At 36.7% G+C, this 15,565-nt stretch overlaps 2 protein-coding genes and 1 long non-coding RNA gene across 3 annotated transcripts; 2 read left to right on the top strand and 1 right to left on the bottom strand.

The window, feature by feature from the left end:
- Positions 1-640: 640 nt before the first annotated feature.
- On the top strand, positions 641-6,217 carry LOC136266535 (gamma-aminobutyric acid type B receptor subunit 1-like). Its single transcript, XM_066061543.1, has 15 exons — positions 641-925; positions 987-1,154; positions 1,277-1,453; positions 1,513-1,608; positions 1,658-1,723; positions 2,144-2,338; positions 2,387-2,635; positions 2,735-2,804; positions 2,883-2,972; positions 3,038-3,182; positions 4,047-4,182; positions 4,228-4,335; positions 4,428-4,553; positions 4,609-4,950; positions 5,669-6,217. The coding sequence occupies exons 1-15, from the start codon at positions 641-643 to the stop codon at positions 6,215-6,217; spliced, it is 2,802 nt and encodes a 933-aa protein (XP_065917615.1).
- A 2,233-nt stretch (positions 6,218-8,450) lies between these two features.
- On the top strand, positions 8,451-12,336 carry LOC136266534 (gamma-aminobutyric acid type B receptor subunit 1-like). The gene is made up of 15 exons (XM_066061542.1): positions 8,451-8,735; positions 8,802-8,945; positions 9,080-9,253; positions 9,443-9,538; positions 9,583-9,648; positions 9,707-9,901; positions 9,958-10,206; positions 10,317-10,386; positions 10,436-10,525; positions 10,782-10,926; positions 11,515-11,650; positions 11,702-11,809; positions 11,897-12,022; positions 12,084-12,253; positions 12,333-12,336. The coding sequence occupies exons 1-15, from the start codon at positions 8,451-8,453 to the stop codon at positions 12,334-12,336; spliced, it is 2,058 nt and encodes a 685-aa protein (XP_065917614.1).
- A 74-nt stretch (positions 12,337-12,410) lies between these two features.
- Positions 12,411-15,447, bottom strand: LOC136265843 (uncharacterized). Its single transcript, XR_010705759.1, has 2 exons — positions 12,789-15,447; positions 12,411-12,737 (listed from the first exon to the last, which is right to left on the bottom strand). It is a non-coding gene; the product is annotated as an uncharacterized lncRNA (long non-coding RNA).
- Between the last annotated feature and the right edge of the window lie 118 nt (positions 15,448-15,565).

Here is a 15,565-nt window from a genome sequence, read left to right as displayed (position 1 = left end):
CTATGCTGAATGCAGAAAAAATCCCAGGCCAGGTGGTGACTTGATCCACAGACAGCTTACAGCCTAGGCAAGTTTCTGAGGAGCCACACAACCTGGGATCCAGGATTCCCTTTGCATTCATCCAGTACTTAAACATCTTGACTTCTCATTATTTCATTAAGGGTCAATAGACAACTATCCCTCTAGGGAACTGCAAGGAGGCTAACAGTAAGCCTGTGAAGCAGGGAATCAGAAACCGAAACCTGTATTATATATATATATCTGGGTAATCACTACTTTCCTAGCTAGTTCTATACATACCTCCAGGTACTCTTTAATACAGCTTTGTAGGCAGATAGAACTGATTACCACTACTGGAGTTTGACTAGATAGTATTTTGACTCACACACACTAGGAAAGAAGCTAGTAGTAGTAGTAGTTAGATTTTGCATTGTTTGCCAGCCACCAATCAATGAGGTATATTCTCCATGCAAGATCTATATATGTAGCTATATAGGGTTGATGCAGTGATTCATGATCATTGAAGAGGTGTGGTAAATATGTGGGTTGCATTGCATGTGTCATATACTGATAAGTATCACATTCTGAAGTGTCACTTTAGTAGTAGCTCAGTTAGACAGCTAGCTTCTATATCAGTGAAATGATCTTGTTAGCTTTACTGTTTCTTCAAACAAGTGTTCTACTTGTGGTTGGTGACAGTGATGGTTGTGATACAGACACCTCTGGTTCTGATGATAATCTAATTGATCTTCATATTATTGGCTTTTTCCCTTGTACTCATCCAGAGGATCAGAGGGAATACCCAGTGGATAATTGTGATGGGATAGACAGAATACCCATTATGAAGTTAGCTCTAGAGGAGATCAATGAGAGATGTGACCTACTACCAGGATATCGACTGGTTGTGGATTATGCTAACTCTGGGGTAAGTGATGTGCAGCCTGGCAAAGGTTGTGTGAATGTATAATGCGAAAGTGGATGTATAGCTCAACTCGGTGATTCTGTTGCAGTGTGCATCAATTCCAGCAACATACCACCTCATCCAACAAACTGACCCAGAAGTGCCAACTAAAATAATGATCCTAGGACCAGCTTGCTCCATAGCCAGTAAACTAATGGGAGAAGTTGCTCAGAGATATATGAACTTGACTCAGGTATATTGTTGTAAACAATTGTAACACAACTGCATGCTTCCTCATCAGCACCAATGGTAGGTTATACAACACTATTAACCGTTAATAATATATACTTATTATTCTAATTATATTTTTTATAGATTGCTTATACTGTAACCTCTCCACTGTTTGGGAAGGACAAGGTACGGTTTCCAAGATTTTACCGGCTTGTACCAATAACAGTGCAGCAAGTAGCTGATGGATATGCGGCATTGATAGAGAAACTGAACTGGAAAAGAGTTACTATAATAACTGATGAATATGAGCTTAACCTTAAGGTAAGTAGACCACATTAATAATGATAAATAGTACTGCAAAATTTTAAACATCTTCCCAGGCTGGATTAATCACTGAGGAAATGTTGACTAGAAAACGATTACTAACACATGTACAATTTTCTGATGATCCAAGAGAAATCATTGATGTTATTGAGGTACAAATATTCCAAGTTATGGTAACTAATGATGACAGTTCTACTACAGGAGCTGAGAGCAAGGATCATCATCATATGGATACATCCCAGTGTAGCTGTACAATTCTGGTGTAAGGTATGAAAATATTTAAATATTTTTCTTACAATAGAGCATATACATCCTAATGTGTAAGTTATCCACCAAGTTCCTTTGGAAAAATAAGAGAAAAGTGTATGCATAGAAAAGTATGTAGTTTACAGATCCTTTACACAAAGAAACAGGGCTAGTCACTATAGAGAGCTTTGATCTTCTAGTTCACATGATCAGCATGCATGAAACTAGGAAGAAACTACTGATATGTGTATGAAACAGTAATGAAACTATTATAGTCCTGAAACCCATCATCTAAAAAAGACTCATCATTGTGCCAGTCAAGAACACCTTCAGCTTGTTGACCACTAGGTTACCTTCCATGCCATTCTTTGACTAGATCTGTAATTGGATAAATGGCACTATGTTTTACTCATGTAAAGCTTTTTATAATGTACTGCACAGGTTGTAAGGAGGAAATTAGCTGGACCAGACTTCGTTTGGTTCATTCCTGGTTGGTTCAGAGCAAACTGGTGGGCTGCCGTGGATGGGACTGACTGTACTGCTGAAGAAATGAAGAAATCTCTTGAGCACACTTTGGCTGGCATAGGAAATAGTGTACTTGACTATGATCCACAAAGAGTTCTAGTGTCTAAAAAGGTACCAAAACACAAACCAATCATTTGTACAGCTGATATTGTCCTTTAGACTGTAGCAAGGTTTAAACACGACCTTGATAAAAAGACTGAACAGCTAGAGCCAGTCAAGACAGACATATTCTTAAACATTGGATATGTGTATGATGCTGTATGGACCATAGCTCTTGCTTTAAATGCATCGATATCAGCACTGGAAGAAAATGGTTTAGGAAGACTGGAAGAGTATCATTCAGAAAGGACTGAAATGTCAGATGTGCTTACTGCAGCAGTTGCAAATGTGTCATTTGAAGGAATATCGGTATGCATTCTCTTTCTTGCAGATTTATTACACAATTTATTACTTGCAACTAAATAGATGCACTTGTCAAATGCATTTAATACACTGTTGTGTGCACAGGGAAAGGTGTCATTTCATAAAAAGTCTGGGAATAGAAAAACCCCTTCGATGAATATTTTGCAGTACAGAGGTAAATATATGCTACACTAAAGGCAAGAGTTCATGAACTCTTGCTAAAGGCATAATGTATTGTTGGCTGTTGCTATAGATGGTGTTGCTGGGCCAATAAAACTATATCTCCCATCAAAACACACTGACAATTTCATTGATCTGCCAGGGCAAAGTTTAGAATGGGAAGGTATATTGCTACACAAACTCAAACAATGGATCATGTGATTGACATTAATGTGTTATTCGCTGCAGGTGGATACATCCCTAAAGATGCCCCAAGTCCTGTAATACAACATTACAAACCAGCTGAGACAACCATTGCAACATTTACTGCAGCCGTTGGAATCCACTCTACCACAATTTTTCTATTGTTCAATATTTATTGCCGCAAACATCCGTATGTCTTTTTGTTGGATTATTGCATTCATTATACATAGCTTTAACATGTGATGTCCAGTTACACCTGCAACAGCATACACACATATAAGTTGTATATATACCACTTTGACACCTCAGATCAAAGGAAACCACAGGGTTATATATCACATATTGCCCTGACCACAGGGCGATATCTAGATATCGCCCTGTGTTAGGGAGATATCATAATATATCCCTGACCACAACTGCCTTTGATGCTGAGGCAGTTACAAAGTATCAGCCTTTTGATTATTTATATAGAGCTGCTTAAAGTTTTGCATTGTGGGTTTGAATTAGAGCTGCTTAAAGTTTTGCACTGTGGGTTTGAGCTAAACATGTTGGTTTAGTTATGGGCATTGTTGTGAAGTAAAAAGAATTGAGTGAGTCAGCTTGCATAGTTCAGTTACAAATAATCATTTTTGCAATGTGGGGATTGTTTTTCTACAGAGTAAATTTCAACTGCATGAAAAGATACCTCAAACATTCCCAACCTATATATGTCTAAGTGTTCATTTTAGCACCTTAGGTTACTTTATTCATCCACAAAGTGGTTATTTAGTTTAAAATGGTATCACTACAACCAGTGAAACCCACAATCATTCTTTTTTGTGCCCACAATTTAAACCCACAATTGATGTTTGCAAACCTCTGTATAAAAGTAATGTGGTGAATTTAGGTCTGTCTTCCTTCACCTATTAGGTGAGCATACCAGAGTGGCATATATTACTTAGACCATGGCCACTCGGGATTTGCTTGATATATATGCCCGCGCCCTCGGGCATATATATATCAGGCAAATCCCTCGTGGCCATGGTATAACTATTAAGTATGCATCATTTTATAGGGTGGTCAAACGAAGCAGTTATTGCCTTAACTGTGTTATTATATCAGCAATATTAATGGGGTTTATTGGAACAGCATTATACACAATCGAACCAGATGATCACACTGGTCGTGTTGCAGCAGCATTACTGTGTAATGTAAGAAAGGTCAATTAAATGTTTTGTGTTATCAATTGTTAATAGCTGCGGTACTGGATGACAGAATTGGCCTTTGTAATATCTTTTGCTGCATTCTTTACAAAGATCTGGTGGCTTTACAAACTATTCTTCAATAAGCACTTAAAAGAACGGGTAAGCACCTCTTGAGTTCATGGAAATTTATGTATACATCTACCCTACATAATTGTCACTGATAAGCAAATCCTCTCATGTTCCATACTCAGAAGTACCTAAAAGATCATTATTTGCTATTGGCAGTTGGATGTATAATGGCACCAGCTCTTTTGGTGTTGATTATTCAAGCATCCACCTATCCTGTTACCCTTCACTCACATGCTAAAATCAATAAGGTATTGACAAATACAGTACACAGCTCGCAATGATATATAAATAAATATTATACAGGATAATTTAGCTCAAGAAGAGATTACATTTATGTGCCAAGGAAGATACCACCTGGTGTTTGATACAATGTTGATTATCATCCGTACGATTCTAGTAATATTTAGTTTAAAAGTAGCATTTGAGACAAAGAAACATCTACCAACTGAGGAGAAGTACAGGAATTATCATGAGTCAGCTGTCATCAATCTCTCTACCATTGTGGCCATTATACCATCATCCATCTGTGAAATCATTGTCCTTCTCTTCCAACTGAACAACATACAGACTGGCCTGTTGCTGATAATTACTCTTCGTGAATGCCTTTGGATGTACCCAATGTCTTTCCTATTGTTTGTACCAAAGGTCAGTGTAAGATAACTATTACAATGTAGTAAATCATTTAACAGGATGATTTTAGCCTACCATGTAATTGATATCATACCAACATTTAGTAGAGATTCACAAAGCATGATACATTATGAGCATTTCCATACATAATTTTATTACTGCAAACATGTAAATACCCATCTTTTGTTAATAAAAATGCTACTGTGCTGACGAAAAAGATACAGTATGCAGCTTTACATTGTGATTTGGTATTAGAGTTTTAGTAAAGCTGAGTGTAAGCTAGCCACAAAATTATGACTAGTTGGTTGTGTTAAACTATGAGGAATTTTAATGAATAAAAAGTTGTGAAACTAGGGAGGCAGCCTAGACCTGCAGATATACTACTGGGAATTTAATGAATAATATTCTAAGGGCTATTGGCCTACTCTTTTAAAAACCATGATCGATCATTAGATATTAGTGTACGGAATGAGTTCTTTCACCTATTAGGTGAGCACCCCCTAAGTGGTGTATATCACATATATCACGACTACTCGGGATTTATTGATATGTATACCTTAGCCCTCAGGCCTGTGGTCCTTGGGCTTTGAGTGTATATATATTATGATGTTATTTCGTGGGCCATGCCTACTCCTTTGTGTTCCCTACTATACACTACTATCGTAGTGTACGATATCAGCAAATCCTTTGTAGCTGTGGTATAACTATCATATTATATATATATACACTGCAGGTTTACAGAGTGTATCATGGAATGCATGGAATGCTGGATCCACAAAGTGTGTCATTAAAAAAAGTATCCATAAGCCACAATCATTGTCCAAAACCTTCAATTCTGACATCTATACCTTCAACATGGAGTATGCCAAAGTTTTCAATATTGAGCAGGAGAACAAACAGTGACATGTCTGATGCTCATGCTGCTACTGTTGATATACCTCAGTCCAGCAAGAAAACTGAATCAAGAACAACTGACTTAGAAGCTACTGAAGTAATGCCTGAAGCCAATGATGACATCTCTGTTTCAGAACCAAACTCGTCTAGCTCTTCACAACAGCATCAACGTAGTCAATGTTATGGAAGTCATCGAAGAAGTCAGCGTCAAAGGTACCACCGCAGAGGAGGCAAACACAGATGGAGCCAACATTGTAGTTTCCGTCGCAGGGTAACTGAAGTGCCTCCAATACCTGAACAAACTGAAGATGAGGACACAAAGGATAGTGTTGTCATAATTAACACAATAGAAGTGGAAATGATAGATGATTCCAAACCAACAAATTAATGACCTTAAGAGAAACATTTGAAAAAGAATTTATTTAGATTGTTATTTTAGACTGTATTTATTGGATACTATTTCTTAGCTCAACTTGCAGTTTAGCCATGTATACAATCACTTAATATACTGGATATAATGTCTCCAATATATTTGGTCAGTAGAGGAACGTCTACACTGGTGCAGGGAAGGATATCGAGATACCAGTACCAAGAATGTAAAAATATTCTGATGGTAAATATATGCACTACTTTTGTACATAGCTCAGTTCACAGGAAAAATATAGTGTATGATACACTGAGCCATAGAATTGATGTTCTTTACTGGCCCACTATGTTTCCATCCTGGCTTCATGAGCACACATTTCCAAAATTAGCAAGTTACAGGCTACAGCTTCAAATTCACAAGTTCTCACTCCATATAAACAATCAAAGAGTATATACATTCTTCTAATACTATCATGATTCTGTGACCTTGAACAATTACATTATATACAAGTAGAAGGAAAATTTGGAAGATTATGAATCAAAGAAAAACAAGTTAATAGCTATAGCTAAAAAGTGGTGAAACAAGGGAGGCTGCCTATACCTGCAGATATATTGTACTATATAGTGGATCCTACTCTTCAGTCTATATTTGTCTACTAGTACATCTACAGGTATAGACAGTCTCCCTTGTTTCACTACTTTTAGCTAGCTATTCCTTAATTACTTTTTCCTTTCGCCTTAAAATTCGTACTACTTGCAGGGGCAGATTCAGGGTTTGGGAAGGAGGGTACGCCAAGGTAGTAGGTATATGGAACATGGGGTCTGGGGGCACAGCCTCCCTTAAGCTAAAGCTATTGCATGTTTTGGGCAGAGTTGGGGTAGTTACTTCAGAAAAGTAACTAGTTACTCGTTACTTTTATCCCATGTAACTTAGTTACACTTACTTTTCAAAAAAGGTAATTAAGTACTCTAGGTACTAGTTACTTTCGTAGCATACATTATGACTTGTTTTTAGCTTTTGTAACATGAATTTTGCTCAGATATACATCATGAAGGGATGCAATACATATGTGCACTTAAAATAACAATTCTGTGGCTATTTCAGGTCAGTTATAATTATTGCTATGTCTGTTACTCAAGCTGAATCATAGAGAACAGTACACAGAATCTGTCTACCTAATGTGGCTGTAGCATATATGGCACAAAAATTGAAGTGCTCTTGCTTTTAAAGCATAATTAGTTGTAGTTACAATGTAACTATTGTAATTAGTTACTATTGTAACTTAGTTACTTTTCAGACAATTACTCCCAGATACAAGTTACTAGTTACAAAGCAAGTAACTTGTTATATTACTAGTTACTTTAAAAGTAATCAGTTACGTAACTTAGTTACAAAAGTAAATAGTTACCCCCAACTCTGGTTTTGGGACTGAAAATTTTGGCACGTCATACTGTTTTCTAAGTGGACAAGAGTTTCATTATAGAGACAAGTGACAGTCATGAGTAGCTAGCTATGAGCCTATATGGTATACACAGACCATGTGTATTTCAATTGTATAACATTCTTAGCAGGCTAAGTGTGTCCATCCCATGTGCTGGAAATGCTAGTTTTTCATACTCAGCAACTATAAATTATATACGAAGGATTTTCAGTAGTGTTATGTGTGGTTACTGTTCTATTAGAGTATTTGACTGCAGGCTCTTTGATCTTTTATGTTGTTTTTTGGATGAGGGAGTGGGGAAGGGGGGCACATACCTTGGATCCGCCACTGACTTGTACATCTATAAGCACTTTAATATTGTTTACAATATTTGTCTATAAAACATAATGTACAGTCGTCTTGCCTGTAAATACTTGCACCACTATTCAAAAGTGCTAGCAATGATAAATGAAAAGTGACAATATGTAGCTACATACAGCAAACTCAGTAAACAAAGCCTATTATGGTTAGTCATAATTAGCACAATATTTGAATCTATTGACACAGATCATCAACTTTGTGTGTCAACAACTCAAACTACTGTAGCCATAATGGGGATCTTTACAGTATAGATGGATGACACAGGGAGATTTCATCTATTGGTAGTGAAACTTACTTATAGATGATGTTACCAATAGTTTCTAGTTCCTTGGAGATAGTGTCTGGTATATAGTAGCATATGTTGCTAACAAGATTGTAAATTTTGATGAGGAATTTTACCAAGTACTCTTACTATTCATTCTAAGCACTGAAATCATTGTGTAACTTTATGGAATGAAGTTGTTTCTTTTACTGTTTCTTCAAACAAGTGTTCTACTTGTGGTTGGTGACAGTGATGGTTGTGACACAGACACCTCTGGCTCTGGTGGTGATCTAATTGATCTTCACATTATTGGCTTTTTCCCTTGTACTCATCTTGAGGATCAGAGGGAATACCCAGTGGATAATTGTGATGGGATAGACAGAATACCCATTATGAAGTTAGCTCTAGAGGAGATCAATGAGAGATGTGACCTACTACCAGGATATCGACTGGTTGTGGATTATGCTAACTCTGGGGTAAGTGATGCGCAGCCTGGCAAAGGTTATGTGAATGTATAATTCAACTCGGTGATTCTGTTGTAGTGTGCATCAATTCCAGCAACATACCACCTCATCCAACAAACTGACCCAGGAGTGCCAACTAAATTAATGATCCTAGGACCAGCTTGCTCTATAGCCAGTGAACTAATGGGAGAAGTTGCTCAGAAATTCATAAATCTAACTCAGGTATAGCAATATCTATTTAGTAACAGTGATATTATAAATAACTTTATCATCAACACAATTAATAAGTTGTGTAGCACCATCAACTGATAATCGTAACACATTTTATTCCTCATTATGTACACATGTTGTCACAGGTTGCTTATACTGCCTCTTCTTCACTGTTTGGGAAGGACAAGGTACGGTTTCCAAGATTTTATCGACTGGTACCGATAACAGAGCAAATAACTGATGGATATGTAGCATTGGTAGAGAAACTCAACTGGAAGAGAGTTACTGTAATAACTGATGAAGATGAGCTTAACCTAAATGTATGTTACCTTGGTAGTTATAAGTTAAGTTCATCGTGTGATCATGCAAATTCACTACAACAATTTTTGTGTAAAGAAATGAGAGGCACTGTAGCATGCCACATTTTAAACACTGCACATACAAGCTCACATTAAACACAACTATGCATAAAAGGCCACTACATTAATAAAATACAAATTTTGCCATAGGCCGGAATACATACAGAAGAAATGTTGACTGAAAAACGAATATTGACACGTTTGACATTCACTGATGATCCAAGAGAAGTTGTTGAAATTATTGAGGTACACATGCTTCAGGTTATGTTATGGTGACAATTCTACTGCAGGATCTGAGAGCAAGGATCTTTATCACCTGGATACATCCCAGTGTAGCTGTGCAATTCTGGTGTAAGGTAAACACTGCTAATTTTGATGAACTATACATGTATTATAATAATATATACTGCACAGGTTGTAAGAAGGAAATTAGCAGGTCCAGATTTTGTCTGGTTCATTCCTGGCTGGTTCAGAGCTAACTGGTGGGCTGCTGTGGATGGGACTGACTGCTCTGCTGAAGAAATGGAGCGATCTCTGGAGCACACCTTGGGAGGTCTTGGAAATAGCATACTTGACTATGATCCAGATAGAGTACTAGCATCAGAAAAGGTACGAAGATAAAACATTACTAAACCTGCAATTATTGTCATGTGATTCTCCTGTAGACTGTAGCACAGTTTAAACAAGATCTTGACAAAAAGAATGAAATGCTAGGACCAGTGAATACAGACATATTCTTAAACATTGGATATGTGTATGATGCTGCATGGACCATTGCTCTTGCCTTAAATGCATCGATATCAGTACTGGAAGAGAAGGGTATAGGAAGACTGGAAGAGTATCAAACTGAATGGACTGAAATGTCAGATGTGTTAACACAATCAGTTGCCAATGTTTCATTTGAAGGAATATCGGTAAGTGCTGGATGTACACGATATCCACTTTGCCATAATCACTAACCATAAATATCCATGTACTGTGTAATGTAATAACAAAATGTACATGATACTCCTCTGCAACACAGGGGAAGGTGTCATTCTTTAAACAGTCTGGGAACAGAATAGACCCATCAGTCCGTATTGTCCAGTACAGAGGTAAGCATTTGCACTGTCCGACAAGCACTGTTATGAACTTCTACCACAGATGGTGTTGCTGTACCAATTATAGTATATGTCCCATCACAACAAAATGACAGTCTTATTGAACTACCAGGACAAAGTTTAGTGTGGCAAGGTAATGGAATACACATAAATTAGTTCTAAACAGTTAGTACCAACATTTCACATGTCCAGACAACAAAGATGCTTACCTAAACTTACTGGACATGCAAAACATAAATAATAACTATTTTACACAACTGGGCATTATTTCTGCTGACAATAACATGCAGGCCAACTAAACTTGCTACACTGTTAATTTTGTGTCATAGTGAAGTGTATCCTCAGCAATTACAGCTCAATATTTGTCAGCTGTGCTATACTGTCTGTAGGTGGATTTGTACCTAGAGATGCTCCAAATCCTGTAACCCAACATCACTTCAAAGTAGAGATCATCATTGCAGCAGTTATCACAGCCATTGGAATATTGTCCACTGCATTTTTCTTATCCTTCAATGTATACTATCGCAAAAACTTGTAAGTATATAGTACGCATAATTCTCTTGATAGCTGCACTGTTCTTCAGTACATATCAAAGTATCAAAGTTTCAGATTGGAGCACCTAAAAATGTTTAGGATTCAGTTTGATATATCAGTATTGTTGGTGGAGTAAATCATGCAGTCACAAATATTCCTTGCTGAAACTACATGTTCAGGGTTCTCTTCATGGTGTTATAAGACTAGCACAGCATATATAGAATACTTTTACAGAAAGGTTATTATGGTATAATGCTACATAAGACACAGTGATCTTTGATTCCTGAAGGCCATACACAGCCTCATTATCTAACGTGTTAATTAATAACTTTTAGAAGGAAGCTTTTGGTTTTGCAATGTAACATTCTTAGAAGTATTCCAGAAGAAATTTTATGATATTAAGTATGGGAGACACTAAGTACTTAGTGGCATTAGAGAATACTTATACATCAATGTCTATCACTAATACCAGATAAATAATTTAAAATAATACACATTAGGTTTTGTTGCTTGATATTGCAATATATGGACACACATGTAACACATGCAATGCACAATGTATTTATGCTGCATTCGTGTTTTATTTAGGGTGGTCAAACGAAGCAGTTATTGCCTGAATTGTGTTATTATATCAGCAATATTGATGGGGTTCATTGGTACAGCGTTATATACAATTGAACTTGACAATGACACTAGTGAAGTTGCATCAGCATTAGTGTGTAATGTAAGGAAGTATACATTTTATGTTTTGTAATATCAGGTGTATCTTCAATAGCTGAGATATTGGATGACAGAGTTAGCCTTTGTGATATCTTTTGCTACTTTCTTTATGAAGATCTGGCGACTTTACAAATTATTTTTTAATGAAAACTTGTCACAGCGGGTAAGTATATAAAATATATTTGGTAAAATGTTGAGTGTTGCTTAATTTTAAGTCTGTCAGGCTTGCCATATTTTTTCTAACATGCAGAAATACCTGGATGATCAATATTTATTATTGGGAGTTGGAGTTATTACCACACCAGCTCTTGTAGTGTTGATTGTTCAAGCGTCTATTTACCCTATCACTCTTCACTCACGAACTAAAATCAATAAGGTATTGTTAGTCAAAGCAGAATGCAATAGCTCATATACATCTTGCACATATGTATGTACAGGATAATTTAGCTCAAGAAGAGATCACTTATATTTGCAAAGCAAAACACCATTTGATATTTGACCTTGTACTAATTGTGATCCGCACTGTGCTGGGAATATTCAGCTTAACAATAACATTTCAGATAAAGAAATATTTACCAACTGAAAGAAGATACAGAAAATACCACGAGTCTGCTGTGATAAACCTTTCTACCATCATGGTGATCATACCACTGTCCATCTGTGAACTGATAGTCTTTCTCTTCCAGTTAAATAACATACAGACTGGCCTACTACTGATAATCACCCTTCGTGAATGTCTTTGGATGTACCCAATGTCTTACCTGTTGTTTGTACCAAAGGTCAGTAATACAATAATAATACTCAGAATATATTGTATACAATTCTAATACTGCTGTAGGTTTACAGAGTATATCGTGGAATAGTAGACCCACAAAGCATACAATCATTAAGAAAATTTTCCATGATAAGCAATCGGTCAAGGCTTTCAATGATGAGTTCAAAATCTTCAACATTAAGTATTCCAACTCCAAGATCATCAATGTTAAGTATTCCAACTCCAAGATCATCAGTGTCAACTTCAAGATCATCGATACTGAGTAGGATAACAAGTATTGATTTACCCGATGATGATGATGATGATCAATTTCAGCCTAGAACAAAAACTGAAAATGATGATGTCTTTATTTCAGTACCAAACTCACCTGACCATCCACAGCAATGCCAAGATAATCAAAATAATGGAGATCATCAAGGAAGCCAATACACAGAGAACCAGGTTCGTAAGTATCGCAGACGGATAACATTCATTGGAGTACCTGAACAAACTGAAAATGACTCGGACATTAACAGTTGTATTGTCATAACTAACACGATTCAAGTAGAAATAGTAAATGAAACAGAACCGACAAAAGTGAATGAGACACAGAAAGACTCTGAGAGCAATGAGTCCATCTGATATGTATGTGTGAGAGGATTATATAGGGTGACACAAAATACTTCATATTCACAATTAAGACCACAACTTTATCACTGGATATAAAGTTATCTACATATCTGCTATATATATACAGCACATATTTTCATGTACTTGTTGAACTACAGTGGAACCTTGATTATCCAAACACCAAATTGACTGCTCAATTAGGGTATTCTGTCTATAAGTGTATGCTTTATTAGATTAGTTGAACAAAGCTCTGTATATAAATGCATGGATGTTTGATTTTACGTACTATTCAATTATATGAACATCCTTCCCCCCAATTAGTCTGGATACTCAAGGTTCCACTGTATGTTGAAAATAATGATATATTATGTACATGCAATATTCACTAAACATAGCATAACTGTGTAGAAGTTCAGGTAAGAAACAATAATATTGCATGGGTACCGGTAGTGGTGGTAATTCCTACATGTATCTTAGGCCTTTACAGAGCAAACCCTACCCTACTGCCTAACCTAGTCAATTCACATTGTTATAGTTGACAATATAACATTGATGCTTGACAACTGTCACTAATAGAACAGTCCATTCTTCCTGTTTGCATCTGTTCATATAAAAGGACACTGCCCTAGACATATACTAATCTACTGAAGGACACTCAATTGAGTACTGTTTTTTAGGGGAAAGTTTGCTGGCATGAAGGGCTGAAAATAACAATGGAATCATCGCAGCCTTAATCACGGAAACACTGAAAATTTCACAAACTAACCTGCAGATCTATTTCACAATGCTTTTGTTTCAGTGTAACACTAATGTAGTTAGGGTTAATGGTGTTAAGAGGTTGGAATGCCAATAGAGCATTTCCTTCCAAATATCCACCATTGAATTCACCATAAAACAAGAAAGTGATTTTCAACCTCAAAATGGAGCACTTAAATTTTCTCCAATTTCCTCTGCTATAACCCATTCACTACTCTTTCCAAATCTAGTCAGGAATTTTGGGTATTTATCATGTATGGGGAATCTGCTTCACCGCATTGGTTTAGGCTATCATAATGTGCTGAATTTTCCATAAATTGGGCTTCTTCTCTAGCATCATTGTGATCACAGCAAGTTGCTTTACAGTATATTATTATATCGCTGCTAAACGGACATGAGGTGTATAGGTGGTACACAATAATCATTTTCATTTTTAAAGAAATGTGGACATATATATCTGTCAGCTGGCATTTTTGCCGTTGAACAAATGCCCAAAAACTTGCTCATATGCAAATTTAAATCTCGGCCAATTGCAAAATATATAAGTAAACACGTTACATCGTGCAGTGAAAGAAGTGCCTGTTTTAAACATTCTCAACAGAACTATAATATTTAGCTGAACAGACTACCCTTCACCATATTATACACTGTGTAAGAATCAAATTCAAATCTATTTGCTGCTGCTAGAGATCTTTGATATATACATGCCACATACCAACTTCTCTCAGAGAGATCATGCATACTTTAGTCACAGTTCCATTACGTTTAGTACCATGTGATTGTAATGTTACAAATAAAGAATACTGCAAAGTATTATAATTCAGTTGACACAGCAATAACTCATTGATGAATTGACAGGTGATGTTATCAGATTTTCAAGTACACTATGTGTGATACAACACCATGTGTGATACAACACTATGTGTGATACAACACTATGTGTGATACAACACCATGTGTGATACAACACTATGTGCTGTATACAAAGTCATACCACAATGTGTCACCTTTTGAATTGTGACACAAGTACACAACACACAGTTTACTACTGTAGTTGTAGAAGTAACAGCTAAAACATCTAGTATGGGTGTATCAGTGAAATGAAGTCTATTTTGTTGTTTCTTCAAACAAGTGTTCTACTTGTGGTTGGTGACAGTGGTGGTTGTAATACAGACATCTCTGGCTCTGGTGGTGATCTAATTGATCTTCATGTCCTTGGTTTTTTCCCTTGTACTGACCCAGCAGACAAAAGGGAATACCCAGTGGATAATTGTGATGGGATAGACAGAATACCCATTATGAAGTTAGCTCTAGAGGAGATCAATGAGAGATGTGACCTACTACCTGGATATCGACTGGTTGTGGATTATGCTAACTCTGGGGTAAGTGATGTGTAGCCTGGCAAAGGTTGTGTGAATGTATAATGCGAAAGTGGACGTATAGTTCAACTCGGTGATTCTGTTGTAGTGTGCATCAATTCCAGCAACATACCACCTCATCCAACAAACTGACCCAGAAGTGCCAACTAAACTAATGATCTTAGGACCAGCTTGCTCTATAGCCAGTGAACTAATGGGAGAAGTTGCTCAGAGATATATGAACCTAACTCAGGTACGGACCCTGTAATACCATTCTCAAATCATTCAGTAACAATAAATACACTGAAGCCACTAACTATTGATAACATTCAATATTTCCACACTAGGTAGCTTACACTGCTTCCTCTTCACTGTTTGGGAAAGACAAAGTACGATTTCCAAGATTTTACCGGCTTGTACT

The sequence above is a fragment of the Dysidea avara genome, chromosome 9 (genome assembly GCF_963678975.1).
Source record: "Dysidea avara chromosome 9, odDysAvar1.4, whole genome shotgun sequence".
In the NCBI taxonomy this organism is placed as follows: domain Eukaryota; kingdom Metazoa; phylum Porifera; class Demospongiae; order Dictyoceratida; family Dysideidae; genus Dysidea; species Dysidea avara.
Note: the sequence above shows the minus strand (reverse complement) of the source record. Positions and strands in the feature narration are given on the sequence as shown.

Excerpts from the sequence above, each read along its gene's own strand:
- LOC136266535 (XM_066061543.1), top strand. The coding sequence starts at position 641 with ATGATCTTGTTAGCTTTACTGTTTCTTCAAACAAGTGTTCTACTTGTG. Across the intron at positions 1,724-2,143 it reads CTGTACAATTCTGGTGTAAG|GTTGTAAGGAGGAAATTAGC; the intron begins GTATGAAAATAT and ends TGTACTGCACAG. Across the intron at positions 4,336-4,427 it reads ATAAGCACTTAAAAGAACGG|AAGTACCTAAAAGATCATTA; the intron begins GTAAGCACCTCT and ends TTCCATACTCAG.
- LOC136266534 (XM_066061542.1), top strand. The coding sequence starts at position 8,451 with ATGAAGTTGTTTCTTTTACTGTTTCTTCAAACAAGTGTTCTACTTGTG. Across the intron at positions 9,254-9,442 it reads AAGATGAGCTTAACCTAAAT|GCCGGAATACATACAGAAGA; the intron begins GTATGTTACCTT and ends ATTTTGCCATAG. Across the intron at positions 10,207-10,316 it reads TTTCATTTGAAGGAATATCG|GGGAAGGTGTCATTCTTTAA; the intron begins GTAAGTGCTGGA and ends TCTGCAACACAG.